The sequence below is a fragment of the Sprattus sprattus genome (genome assembly GCF_963457725.1).
Source record: "Sprattus sprattus genome assembly, chromosome: 10".
In the NCBI taxonomy this organism is placed as follows: Eukaryota; Metazoa; Chordata; class Actinopteri; order Clupeiformes; family Clupeidae; genus Sprattus; species Sprattus sprattus.
The window spans coordinates 14314014-14327584 of record NC_137908.1 but is presented as its reverse complement, the minus strand read 5'-3'; the positions used below and the strand labels follow the sequence as shown (position 1 = coordinate 14327584).

The following is a 13571-nucleotide window of genomic DNA, read 5'->3' as shown; positions in this document are numbered from 1 at the left end:
ATGAAAAAATGAAAACACATCATATCTGACAAAAGATCATTGGCAAACACACAAGGTTATCACTGTTTTTTCCCATTTTCAACTTGGTGGGGTTTTTTTTATCTCTAAAAGCTTTGATCATTTCTCCCATTTCAAAGGAAGGCGGGTAAATACACTCCTGCCACCTACTGGCCTAAATGAAAAAACACACCCAAAATGCTCCTCACGTGTTTAAAAGTGAATACATTATTTTATTTACCAAGTCTACCATGAACAAACAACATGGTTGAAATGGAGTCCCAGTTTATGCAGATAGAGGTACAGTGTTACCAATATTTGGAAGTAGAAACCAATTTACCAATTTATATTAAATCATTATTGTCTGGTAGTCTGCCAGCATGCATTAAATATATATATAAAAAACTGTATTTCCAGTAAAATCATTGTGCATTTATCTCATATATAGAAACCGGTAGAACAGCCATTCTACATGAAATCCCTGGATAGCAAGTATGAATACATGTGAAAATTGATTCTGAAATCACACCAAAATGAAAAGCAAAAACAATTCATGAAATTGCAGAACCTTCAGAACAGTAAGTACGTAGCTAAGTAAGTGCCATATTTGGAAAAAAAAAATCACATATGAATCAATTTTACTTTGATATTTTAAAAAGGATTACGAAAGCACTCTGACAAACTCACAGTCCATTAGGGTTGAAGTTTGCAATGTTTGCAGCGTCAGACCACGCAGCATCTTGAGCCCCATCCATCTCAGATGCCACCGCATTGCCAGCTGTAAGAATGTAGGATGCACCCCCAATGGTGGCTTTGCACTCTGGGCACTTACCCCTTTCCCTGGCCCCCCCGCAATCTCCAATGGCATAGACATGATTGTTGGGACATTTGAACCAATGGCCTTGGGCCAGACCCATGGCTTTGACTATCATCAGCCTCTCCTGATCGGTGATACCCAGCCCGCTACTGGGCAGCTTGGAGTCCAGGTCAGCCAGTGCCTGCTTGACCCAGCACTCATCTTCCTCTGTGAACGGCCTGGTGTCGACCAGCACCTGCCTGAGGGCGTCTACCTCTGCGCTCACCTGGTCGTCTAGCACCGCCAGAATGCACTTCTCACAGCGACTGTTGAGCTCAGCCAAGTAGGCGAGCCTCTGCAGCTCCCGCTCCAGATCCCAGACCTGCTGCTCGGAGAAACGCTGGTCTGGATCCTCCAGGAAGCTGAGGCACTCCTTCAGCCGCACGGAGAAGATCTCTTTCTGCAGGCCGGACATGGCCCTCTTCATGATCTTCGCCAACTTGGCCAGGCGCTCCAGGAACATGATGAGGTTCTCCTGGTGGCACAGCACTCGCAGGGAGAGGTTCGACTGGTCCAGCCTCTCTTGGACTGTAATTAACTCCTGTGGGAGGAACAGCCTCAGGTTGTACTGCTCTCCCAGGAGGACCTTGAGGGTGTTCTGCTTTAGCCTAATGTCACTTGGCTTCCCGTTGATCTTCTCTTTGACCATCTCGATTTGGGCCAGACTGCGGTTAATGTGGGCCCCGTAGCGCAGGTTCCTGCGGATGGGTGTGCGGCACTTGGGGCATTCTTTCAGCTTGATGACCAGCTGCTCCACGCCCGCCTGTTGGTCCTCATCCTGGGCCATGTAGGTGTCCATAGAGGAGACCTCGAAGAAGTGCATGCAGTCCTCCAGCTGGATAAACCGGGCGTCGGGTTCGTCCTCCGTGCCAAAGAAGATCTCCGACACCTCGTCATTGTGGCACACGCGGCACTTTTTGGGGCACGGTTCCCCACAGAGGCCGATGCAGGTGTGACCGCAGGGCAGACGTTTGTCGCAGGGCTGGGCGCAGGGTGGGCGGTCACAAGGCTCATGGCAGAGCATGCTGCAGCGTTGGTGCGGGCAGCGCCACGCGCAGGGCTCGGCACAGGGGGCACAGGACTCCCCGCAGGACTTTTTGCAGATACTGTGGACGCATCGGTTCTGACAGCGCATGTCGCAGGGTGGGCAGTCGCGTGTGCATGGCTCACGGCACTGGTGGGAGCACACCAGGATGCGCTGGCACCGCTTGTTGCACTGCTTATGGAAGCGCCCACGCTTACACCCGTGGCAGGTGCTGGGGCATGGGTGCCCGCATTTCAGCATCGTGCCACACTTGGCCTCGCAGGTGGGCTCTGCCGGTTTCCTCAACACATGACAAGGTACTTCCTGGGTGTGGCCACACTTGAGCGTCATGGTAACCTTGACCATGCAGTAAATGGTGCACAGCTCCCCGCAGGTTGCCTCGCACGGGTGGCCGCATCCGAGGACCTTGTCGCAGGGCACCTTGCAGATGAAGAGCGACTCCTCCTTGTGGCATGGCACCATCTGCTTGTGCTGGCACTGCGGGATGACCTTCTCCACGGGCAGGGAGCATTTGCCACAATTCTGGTAGCAGAGGCGGCGGCAGCGGTGGCCGCGCTCACACAGCATCTTGGGGCAGGGCTTAAGGCAGTTGAACTCCTTGTGCTCAGGGTCGTACGGGTGGCAGACGCGGGTGCACACGTGGCCGCACTCCAGCCGAAACTCGCACGGCAGGCTGCAGCCGCCCTCGGGCACGCCGAGAAAGTCGGCCTCCGACGCCACTTGCGTTTGGCGCTCCGGGTGGTTCTGGCAGCTGAGCGTGAGTGCGCTGCCCACCTGCCCGTGCTCCCGCAGCGTGTGCAGAATGGCGCTCCACAGCTTCACCCGCCGGCTGAACATAGCCATGTTGCCCACGCAGTACAGGCCCTTCTTGGCACGTGACAGCGCCACACACACACGGTTGGGGATCTGCAGGAAGCCCACTTGCCCCTCTGGGTTGCTTCGCACCAGCGACAGGATGACAATGTCGTTCTCCTCACCCTGGTACTTGTCCACCACGTGAACTTTGACACCGGAGAACTCACTGGCGGGCATGAGGTTGCGCAGGCAGTAGAGCTGGCCCGTGTAGGTTGTGAGGATGGTGATCTGAGAGGGCTGGTAGTCCTGCTGGAGCAAGTAGCGGCACAGTGCCACCACGAAGCGGGCCTCGTGGCGGTTCTGACGGCTGCGACCCTCCTTGATCTCCTCTTCTGGTGCCTGATGCTCCACAAAGAACAGGTTGGTAAGAACGCCCTGTCAAAGCAAAGAAGAGGAATGAAAAGCAATAAAGGGAGATTTCCCTCACATGGTCCTCCAACACAGAGCTGACATTTCTTATATTATAGCTGTGCAGATCCAAAATGTCATATGTATATATAAACTTCATATTGCATTCAAAACACTACCTTACCTCCTACCTACACTACCTGGTATGAAATCCAACTCCATTAGAAGACTGCTTATGGCACAAACCTTAACATTTTCATAATCCAGCACGGAGGGGTGGTTCTCCAGCTCAGAGTAGATATGAGGAGTGAGCAGACGGGCGATATCCGGACGCATTCGGTGCTAGGTGAGGCACAGATATGAACACGGGCGGGTTACTAATACATAATATGTATTTTTATATGTATGTATACTAAATATTATGCTTTCACCATATAGAAACATGAAAACTGGTATATGATATTACAGAGAATGAAATAAAATGCAAGTGGTGTGCCTGTCACCTGAGTGTGAAAAGGATTACAAAGTGAGTAAATAGTGACCCACACACACCTGGTAGTTGAGCCGGACATAGGGGAATTCCATGGTCACAAGACGCTCAAACATGGACACCTCCAGGTTGAAGTTTCTGGCCAGATCATACACTGTGGCACTGGGTCTAAGCTGTTAAGACAACAAGGCACGCACACCCCGCAAAAAGTAATTTCAGATGTCAAACACTGATGTCTCACCAAAACCAAAACAGACTTTATCATAGCTCCAAGAAATTCAACACGTTTACATTTCAATGTTAAGTGGATGTGTGTTAGCATTTTGATGAGAAGTCAAGTCATGTCAGCTTAAGTTATACTGTAGAGCAAATTTCACACTTAAAATTGCCTTCAGCTTCACAAGAAAAACTCTGAAGAAGCAAGAATTAAGTGTGTGTGTGTGTGTGTTTGTGTGCGTGTGTGTGTTTGTATGTGTGTGCGTGTGTGTGCATGTCTGAATGAGCCTATCTTCGATGTATGTGTGCATGTGCGTGTGTGTGTGTGGGTTTATGTGTGCGCCTGCGTGTGCGTGTGTGTGTGAATGAGCCTGTCTTTGATGTACTATGTGTTTGTCTAGTAAATGGCAGTGGCATACCTGCTGGTGGTCCCCGATGAGGATAAGGTGCTCGCAGTCCCTGCTGAGTGTGGTGATGGTGTGGGCTTCCAGAACTTCTGCTGCCTCCTCCACGATCACCAGGCGGGGGCGCACCTCCTGCAGGGCCTGCCGGTACTTGGCCGCTCCCGTGGTTGTCATGCCGATGACCTTAGCCTTGCGCAGCACACAGAGGTCCTCACGCATTCGGATCTCAGCCAGACGCTCAGCCGCTTCCTGGTACTTCTCCTCGTGCTTCAGGGCCTTCGTGCGGACTTCCGTCTGGTACCGGAGGATCCACAGGCTGAGGGAGAGAAGACGGTTAAATTCAATTCAATTTATTTTTTCAGGGGGCATCTGCTTGAGGCCATTTGACGTGGCGCACACATACTTTGATTCTTCAATCATCTTCACTTTGAATATTTTGATCTTAAAACCTTTGTCTTTGTCTTTGCCTTTCCTCACCATCCATTTAACATGGACATGCCAGACTGAGTGTCTTGTCCTACACTGCCATCTAATAGTCAGTGTGAGAACTACAAGCTCTTGACTACAGTCAGGGGGGTTTACCGGTACAGCTTCCATCTCTCTTTTTGTGGAAGTGTCCAGATGTTTATCGCTCCCGCCTCCTCTGCCTCAGTCATGGCCGAGCTCTTCTTCATTTCCTTACGCATCATCTGCTTCAACTTCTTCTTCTGCTGTTTCTGCATCTGGACACCCAGACACAGATGCACACACACACAGAAAACATTCAGCAGACTCATTTCCAACACTGGAGCACTCCATTAGTTAATTAACACAGGCTCAGTGAGCAGAGGAGTGATTGCTAATTACCACCCACACTCCTACCCCCGTTGCCTAATTACCTCCCACTCTTCCCCAGCTTGGCTCTGCCCTGGAGGCTGCTCCTCCTCTGGCTGGGTCTTCCCCACGGCCATGGCGAGCATCAGCTCCGCCAGCGCTTCCACATCCTCCTCGTCCTTCTTCTTCCTTTGACTCTCCCGGTCGCGGTCTGTGTCCCGGTGGACGGCATCGTCCAGGACCCGCTCGGCCTGGATCAGGTCGGCTTCCTCTTCCACCTCGATCAGGTCCTCTTCCTGCTCCTGCCCACCCTCGTCCTCCTCGTCTGGACAGACGGAGGGAGAGAAACAGAGGGAGGAGAGTTGGGGAGTGAAGGGAAAGTAGTGATTTACAGCTCTGTGGCGGATTGTGATGTCTAATCCCATTTACAGCTAATGATGATGGTGACTATGACGGTGATCATGGCGATTATGACGGCGGTGTACATCACAAATGAAAAATGAGTAAAGTGTAAAAAGCCGGCTGTGGCGCTCACCGACAGTCCCGTTGGGCCTGTATTGGAAATGGGTGGATCCGAGGCCCAGCCACTCCAAGATCATGGAGCGCCTCTTCCCGATGCACTGGAATCCATCTGCAGTCTGAGGGCAAACACTTCATGAAATCCACAGCATGGCTCATCAGAGGCGGTTTCAGTGCAGTAAGATCTGAAAGCGTCTCAGCTTATCTCAAGGTAATTTCACACCAACAATTTCTGACGCCCCCCTCCTCACCACCACAACCACCACCACCACCCTCCATCCAAGACTCTCAAGGAACATTTTATATCCGTCTGGTAATTTCCGAGATCGACTCTCATACAACATGCATCGCTGAGTGGATGCTGTCAGCTGTGTATTTTCTGCACTACCTCAAGGTGAGAAATTCACAGGGCTGCTTCATTTTTAAACTTGCCACAGTTAAGGAAAATAAATAATAAAAGCTATGCATACACATACAAACACAGAGACACATACACAGACACAGACACACACACACACACACACACACACACACACACACACACACACACACACACACACACATGGTTAACATGAAGGACAAGAATAAAACAGTAAATTAAACAGGTGGAGAGGCAAAAATCCTTGCCAGTTTTTTAAACTATGAATTTGCTCATTAGCACTACCGGCCTGGAGAAAGAAGAGTGAGATCTGATAGTTCACTGCATTGTAGTGCAGTACACACAGGCCTCTCATTTTCGGCATCTAGAACGTTCCAACCCTGGCTAATCACTTCAAACTACACCAACGCACAAACGGCGAGAAAGAAATTGCGAGGCGACGCAGTGACTCACCGGCTGCAGACACAGGCTGTCCCAGTGCACTTCGGAGATGTACCTCTCCAGGAACTGCTCATGGATGACTCCACGCAGACTGCACTCCAACTGGGCAGTCTGCCTTTTAATCAGCTGCTCCGCTTCTGCCAGCTCCTTATGGATCTGAGGGAGAGCCCCATGCCGGCAGATTAATAAGAGATAAGAAAGACTGGCATAAAAAGAGAGAGAGAGAGTGAGGGAGAAAGAGAGAGAGAGTGAGGGAGAAAGAGAGAGAGTGAAGGAGAAAGAGAGAGTTTTTGATTCACTGACTGGAGCCCCCTGGGTCCCCGAGGCATTGCAGCTCGGGGATCTTCATAAACGGTAAAGAGAGTGATCAAAATTAAGCTCCCTCATTTCATCATTTACTGATGATCACGGCCCTTCTTTCCAAAAAAAGTATCAGAGACCAGCGAAGCCAGAGTGGGGCTTCATAGGGCACATTACTAAAGAGCGCAAGTGTTCATACGCCAAAATATATGAACTCAAATTGGAGCACTTTTTAGTTGGAGTCTTTTAGTTTCTTAGTCTCTCATGCTCACTATTCTAACATAGGGATGTCTGAATCTGTCGGAATGATTCATGAGGAGAAGGGAGTGTTTAGTGTGTTGAGGTGGGCGGCAGGGGGTAAGAGAGGGGAGTGTTCAGTGTGTTGAGGTGGGCGGCAGGGGGGAGCAGAGGGGAGTATTCAGTGTGTTGAGGTGGGCGGCAGGGGGGTGGTGGGTATCTGGTGGTGCACACCTCAAAGTAGGCGCGGCGGAGATGCTGGGGAAGTTCGCGGCGATACTGGGGCGACCTGGTCAGCTCCCTGAGGGCGAAGCACTTCAACGCCTCACTGCTGCTGCGGCCTCCGACCCGCACAATGCCCTTTTCAAGAAACTTGAGAATTCCTGGAGGGCAGAGAGAAGCACCGTCCGGTGCAGATGAGCCAACGGTAAATGTTAAGGTCAAAAACAGAGGCTAGTGCTTTGGGTCAAAGATTCTGCCATAACACCATTACCATTCATTTCCACGCCTCCACTATTTACCAATATATATCTCCGTGGAAACCAGCAACACGAGGTATTGAGCACAGTGAATGTTCTGCAGCGGCCCCGGGACGAGCCGAGAGAGTGGCATTCATTTTCATAAATTAGTTTTTTACTGCCACAGATCAAAGAGGGTCACATACCTTCCAGAAACTGGTCCAGTGCATGATTAGTGTAGCACACCACCAGCATGGGAGAGTCATGGCCCCAGGCTAGCTGATTATCCAGCAGGGCCTGGGCAATTTTCAGCCCAGTGTAAGTCTTTCCTGGAGGAGGGAGAGCACATTCGACCTCAGCAAGAACTCAGAATGCAATATTAAGTCCAGCATATTTTCTCAAATGTAGTAGAATCTAACGATTATAGGATATCAATCTGTATTGCGGGTCAGCTCCGGTCTCAGTAATTTCCACTACTGCCCCAATACTGTCCATTATTTATTTCAATTGTCTATTCGTTACCTTATTTGTGTTCATTTTATTAGTTGTTTGTTTGTCTGTATCACCTGTGCCTGGTGGTCCCTGTATGATGGCCAGCTCCTTGGTGAGGGCCAGCTTAAGGGCCCTGAGCTGGCTCTCATCCAGCCCCAGCTGCTCCTGGCTGGGCCAGGCATCAGCATCCAGAGGGTTGAAGGGCTGCACACTGTCCTTACAGTCCTCATCTAAAATGCTGGACAGATCGTACTGCCTAGGATTCATCTGAAGGTAGGCAGGGGGACGAATGTCTGGGCTGCATTCTACAATATACCTGCAATGAGGTTTACAGCAGTATTTCATGAAGAAATTGTTGTAATTGCACAAGGGGTAGAGCTCAGGAAAAGCTGTACAGAATATCCCTTTTAACCCTCCTATTATGTTTGGGGTCAATTTGACCCCATTCAATGTTTAACGTCTCTAAATTAATGATTGACATTATTTTTGCTTCATATTTAATGACTTTTCCTTATTTAATGGGGACAACTGGGTAAACACAAAATGATCATGTTGATGTGTTTTCAATGCCCTGTACACATGCTGTACGCATAGGTGTTGTTTGGGGTCAATTTGACCCCAGGCTGTTTTAATGTATAAAATACTGTATATAAGAAATATCAACTTTTTTCATCAAATTGTTACTATTCTTGATAACAGAAATAGTTTTTTATTCAAAAAGTTATGTATAACAACAATATGAACTTAGAAATAAATGAAGCCATAAAAACACCAGAAAGATATCTCTTTCCAATTTTAGGTCAATCAGAGAGATTTTATGGTGATCTGCATATTTCTCCATAGTCGCATAACATGCATTTTGGATGTATAAGGGGGATGGGTGGGGGTATTGTTTTATTTTTAAGGGCTATTTAGGTACTTAACAAATATACCTAAAGTACCTGACACATAAACTTGGGTAAAAAAAATATTATTATACATTTTTAAGGTTTAAATTGCTGGGGTCAAATTGACCCTAAACATGACAGATGTGAGTAAAATTTGAACATAATAGGAGGGTTAATAACATGGATATGAATATACAGTAGATAGAAATATATATAGATATGCATTGTTGGTTTTTATGTTTTGTAGCAAACCTCTGGAAGGGAAGCTCATCCGCTTGTTGCTCTTTAAGGCCCTCTAAGACATAACGATAGGCCTCAAAGTAGGCTGTGGTCTCCACCATCAGGAAGGAGTCGGAAGGCTGCACTCGGGCCAGTGCTGGGCGGCTGTCTCGGGAAAAGCTGAGAAGGACCTGCCCCTGCTGGAGGTCCTCGACTTTCCGATCAGACACCGTGGCAAACAGAAAGGTATCAAAGTTGTCCACGGACAGGCAGACGAGTGAGCCATAAAGCAGCCGTTTGGAATTCTGCCAGCGGACAAACTACAAAGAACCAACAGACCATCAGAGAATACAAGTCTAAATACACAAGGAAGCTCACAACCATATATAAATAAGAATGCTTTAGCCCAAAACAAATATTAATACAACTGAGAAACCCCACAATACATAAGACCCGCTAGGGCATTTTTAGCGCTGTCAGACATAGTATGACATAGACAAACAAAAAACAATAGCAAGTGCTTTTCATGTCTTTTCAAGTGGCTTAACAAATAAGTTCAACAGTCTTGTGAACTGATATAACTGCATGTTGTCCTTAAATGTCAGTCTCATTTACTAACCTGAAGAGGACGTGTGTCAAACTGCACTTTGTAGGCAATGCCTGTGTGGGTGCACTGGGGGATGATCAGCCGGGTGTCAAAGTAGACTCTGATGTCGTCAAAGTGTCTCTTTCTCATGGGCACACCATCCTGGCCCCCCTGGTCTCGGAGCAACTGCTGGATCCCCTCCCGCAGGGGCCGGACAAAGTCCTCCCTCAGCAGACGGAAGTGGGTGTCCAGGTAGACGTGGGCACTGAGGTAACGCTGGGACGTGATGTTGGGCCTCAGGAAGGGCCTCTGTTCCTGGTGGAACTCCTCGGCCGTTGGGTAGATGGTCATGTTCCGGAAGTCCCCCTCCCCCGGTGGGGCATCTTCGTCGGCCGTGAGGAAGGAGTAGTTGTCCGAGCGCAGCGTCCCGTCTCTGGCCTTCTCTTGCAGGTGATTCACCAGTTCCTGGATCTTCTCCAGGTTCTCCTCTGTCTCCTCCAGAATGTCCAGGCCAGAGGCTCGCAGCAGGTTGATGGTTGGTTTCAGGAGCATCACGAGGGTGGACACCACACGGACAGAACTAGCAGGGAAGATGCTAATCACGCTGTTGAGCAGATTTATGATGGTGTCCACATGCTGAGGGTATTTCTCTCGGCGAGCTGGGAGATGGTCTGACATCATTCCCGTCACATAATGTGGCAATATTGTTTGCAAAAATCCAGAGTCTTTTATCACTCCAGCCAAGTGCTGGACAGTCTTGCGGTCATTTTTAGACATGAAGGCCTTGCACAAAATCTGGCAGAGCAGCTGAACCAGTTCATGACCCATTGTCTTCTCCTCCAGCAGAAGCTGTAGACCCATGTTAGTGGACAGAGTAATGGCAACCTCCGAAGGCTCTTTCTCCATAAGTCCCTCCAAATATTTGAGGCCAAGTTTACGTACTGGAGGTGTGCCTTCCTTCCCAGTGCCCCTGGCCATTCCAGCCCCTCTGCCTCTAATGCCATGTCTCCCTCCTCTCCCTCTCTGGGCCTCATGGCCTCGATCTACTCTATGATCCTGGTCCTCAGCCCTCCTGTTCTCCTGATGGTCGTCCCTGTTAAATACTCCATCTGCCAAGGGGCCTCCTCCACGACCTCTTATTCCTCCCCTTCCTGCCTCTCCTCTTCCTGCTGCACGTCTTCCCCTTCTTCCTGCTCCACCACCTCGTCTTTCCCAATTTGGTACACCATTAACTTGTCTATTACCAGGTTCTGCAACTGACAAAGGCAAACCATGAATAGAGAATCCCTCATCAAATTGGCTATATTGAGCGAGTTACACAACACACAGAGCCTGTGAAGTTCATCATCATGGGATGGTTGACATTACCTCCTCTTTGCCCAGCGTTTGGTCTTGGCCTTGCTCTTGCCCTGTTGCCCCTGTTTGGGTTCTCCATTTTCTATCTGTGAAAGTCCTCTGAGGGTGTGCTTGATCTACAGTTTCAACTATGAACATAAGACGAGGTACAATGGTCACCTTGCAACGTTACTTCCAAAGAACATGTTTGAAAACACATTGTCAAATAAACCGTATAATACATTTTTGAATTATTAGATTTTATTTTCTTCATAACTGAAAGACAGCAGTCACATAAGATGACTTAATGCTAAGATCAACTAAACGCTATGGTGCGCATACGTGACCGCCACAGCAGCATTAGGCTGCTGTATCATGTGTCAGCTGTGCATTCACCAAGCCATTGTTGACTACGATTTGAGTTTTCCCAGGTATGGGACTGTTAGGCTGTTAGTAGCCAAGTGTTTAAATAGGGATGATTTGAGCCACAGGTGTTGGTGCCTGCTGATGACACACCTGCAGTGATTGGCATGAGCCAATTGCGGGTTACTGCCTAGGCTATTTAAACAAGCTTTTTGTTTGTTTCGGGAGAGTTGCCGTTTCATTAAGACGTAAGTCTTTGGAGCTCTCACCATGGACTAGTTTAAGTGGTCCTTTTATTACTTAGACCACTGTTTATGTGCTTTTGTATATGTGACTAGGTTGTCCATTATATGTGATTATTACAAAGTTTATATTATTTATCTATTTTCATTGTTTTACTGCCTTATTGGCCTTTGGGTAGAATAAAATGCCCATCTTTTCTATCAACTACATCTCCTGAGTCCTAGCCTGGATACCAGCCTGAACTCCGCCCACAAAATGTTTGGTCTGGGAGATTCAGTCTGGAGTCGAGCTAGTTGGGAGGGATTCAAGCCCACCGAAAAGTGATCTGACCAATAAAATTGTAAGGGCGGGCTTTATACGTTGATGGACAGATATAGATAGAATAGCCTATACATCGGACAAAGATGGCGCCGTCTCGGGAGCTTAGTGGGACATATTTTATATGATTTAAGCTATCTACACGACTTTTTTAGGTCTACATTGACTCGGTTAGTTGTGTATACGCAAAACGAGTGTTGCCAAAGATTGTAGGTCTTAACTGAAGCACTCTAGACCATTATTGATCGGTTATGCTAACGCGTAGACAAAAAAAACATTGAAACAAATGGTAGCTTCTAGCCTTGAGTGCTAATTAAGTAACGTGAGCAGGCATATCTCAACAGATATTGACAGCGCATTCATTTTGAAAGAGGAACAGAGAAACGCGATCAAGGCATTTGTCGATTGAAACAATGTTTTTGCCGTCCTTCCTACAGGATCAGGTAAAAGTTTAATCTATCAGATGGTAATAATACTACGTTGCTCTGATTGGTTCTAGGTATCCAATTCAGCAAAGAGGAATTTTCTTTCCTGGTTCGTTGAAACACGCCCCATAATCACAGCCCAATGGTTCGGTCTCAGACTCATATTCTGACTAGAATTATGAGTATGACATCGTCAGGCTACCTGAGTCCTCCATTGAGACAACATCTTGCTCAAGACTGTCAAGCTATCCCTACCTTTAACAGCTATCAACTTAAAATTGTAATTATGCTTATTTAACAATCTGATATTGATGAAATTTAATGAGGACATTGTTATTTGTTCTGAATGCTTATCCTGTTTGCTGGGGCCTACTCTCTTGCTAAGGTAAACCACCTGTTTTTGTACTGAAAGTCATGCAAATTCTTCTTTCAAGGAAATGTTTTGAGATCACTGCTGTAACTTCTGTAGCGATGTGATGGGAAATGAATGCCCCTTGTCTGCTCATGAAACATGTTTTTGATACCCCAGCTTTTCTTTGAAGTTTATTCATGATATTTGGATAAATTCCGCCACCTAGTGGACATGTGACCTTCGGCCTAGTTTTATTTCCAAGCAACTCATGATTCATATTGAAACCACAACAAGGCTCACCTCTTAGATCATTCAACATTACTCCGATGTATATTAATACTCTATCTACTGTATGCAATTTTCGAAATTTGAAAAATAATCAGTTTCTATTTTCGCTATTGATCGCTACATAAAAGGGATATTTTGCTATGTGGGTTGTTGCTGTAGCACTGTTATGCTAGACTGTAAATTATTATATGTTCCAAATAAGATTAATCAGCCCACAACTACCATTTGTCCTCAAACCCAGGAGGTAATACATTACATTTTGACGGCGTATGGGAATACTTTAAATAAAATGAGTGACGCTAAAATACTTCCGGATACATGTTTTACGAACGACGTCAATATCCAACCTTAATGTAACTTAGCTACATGATCTACTAGCAGCACAAAAGAGGACAGAGGCTAATCTTTTTTTAATCTTACCTTTCTTTCTGGTCGCTGGTTAGTTCACGTCTCTCACTGCAATAATGGTTGTGTCAAGTTGGGATAGACCCGGCTTTATATACCACCGAGTCAAGTTTCGTTTGTGCGACATCCTGATAGCCAGCTTTCGTTTTCGACTGAGAATGCTTCGAGTGTGGTGTGTAGTCAAAAAGGAAACCATGTATCACATGAAGATACATGTTGATGAGGGTTGCATAACCATAGGAAAGTACCTGAAATTAATTTTACTGGCTAAGTGATCACAAACTTAAACTATAAGAGTCT

General features: G+C 47.3%; 1 protein-coding gene across 2 annotated transcripts; it reads right to left on the bottom strand.

Annotated features, from left to right (window-relative positions):
- Nucleotides 1-368: 368 nt before the first annotated feature.
- On the bottom strand, nt 369-13417 carry znfx1 (zinc finger, NFX1-type containing 1). Of its 2 annotated transcripts, none has more exons than XM_080845924.1 (15): nt 13287-13417; nt 10911-11026; nt 9576-10798; nt 8990-9276; nt 7925-8166; nt 7565-7687; nt 7135-7283; nt 6376-6519; nt 5560-5662; nt 5090-5349; nt 4794-4933; nt 4227-4527; nt 3654-3764; nt 3348-3443; nt 369-3128 (listed from the first exon to the last, which is right to left on the bottom strand). In XM_080845924.1, exons 2-15 carry the CDS (start codon nt 10975-10977, stop codon nt 681-683), a joined length of 5694 nt encoding a protein of 1897 aa, XP_080702050.1. In that variant the 5' UTR covers nt 10978-11026; nt 13287-13417; the 3' UTR covers nt 369-680. The 2 variants fall into 2 exon arrangements, with proteins under 2 accessions (XP_080702050.1, XP_080702051.1); XM_080845925.1 differs by having other exon boundaries at nt 9576-10792.
- Nucleotides 13418-13571: the final 154 nt, after the last annotated feature.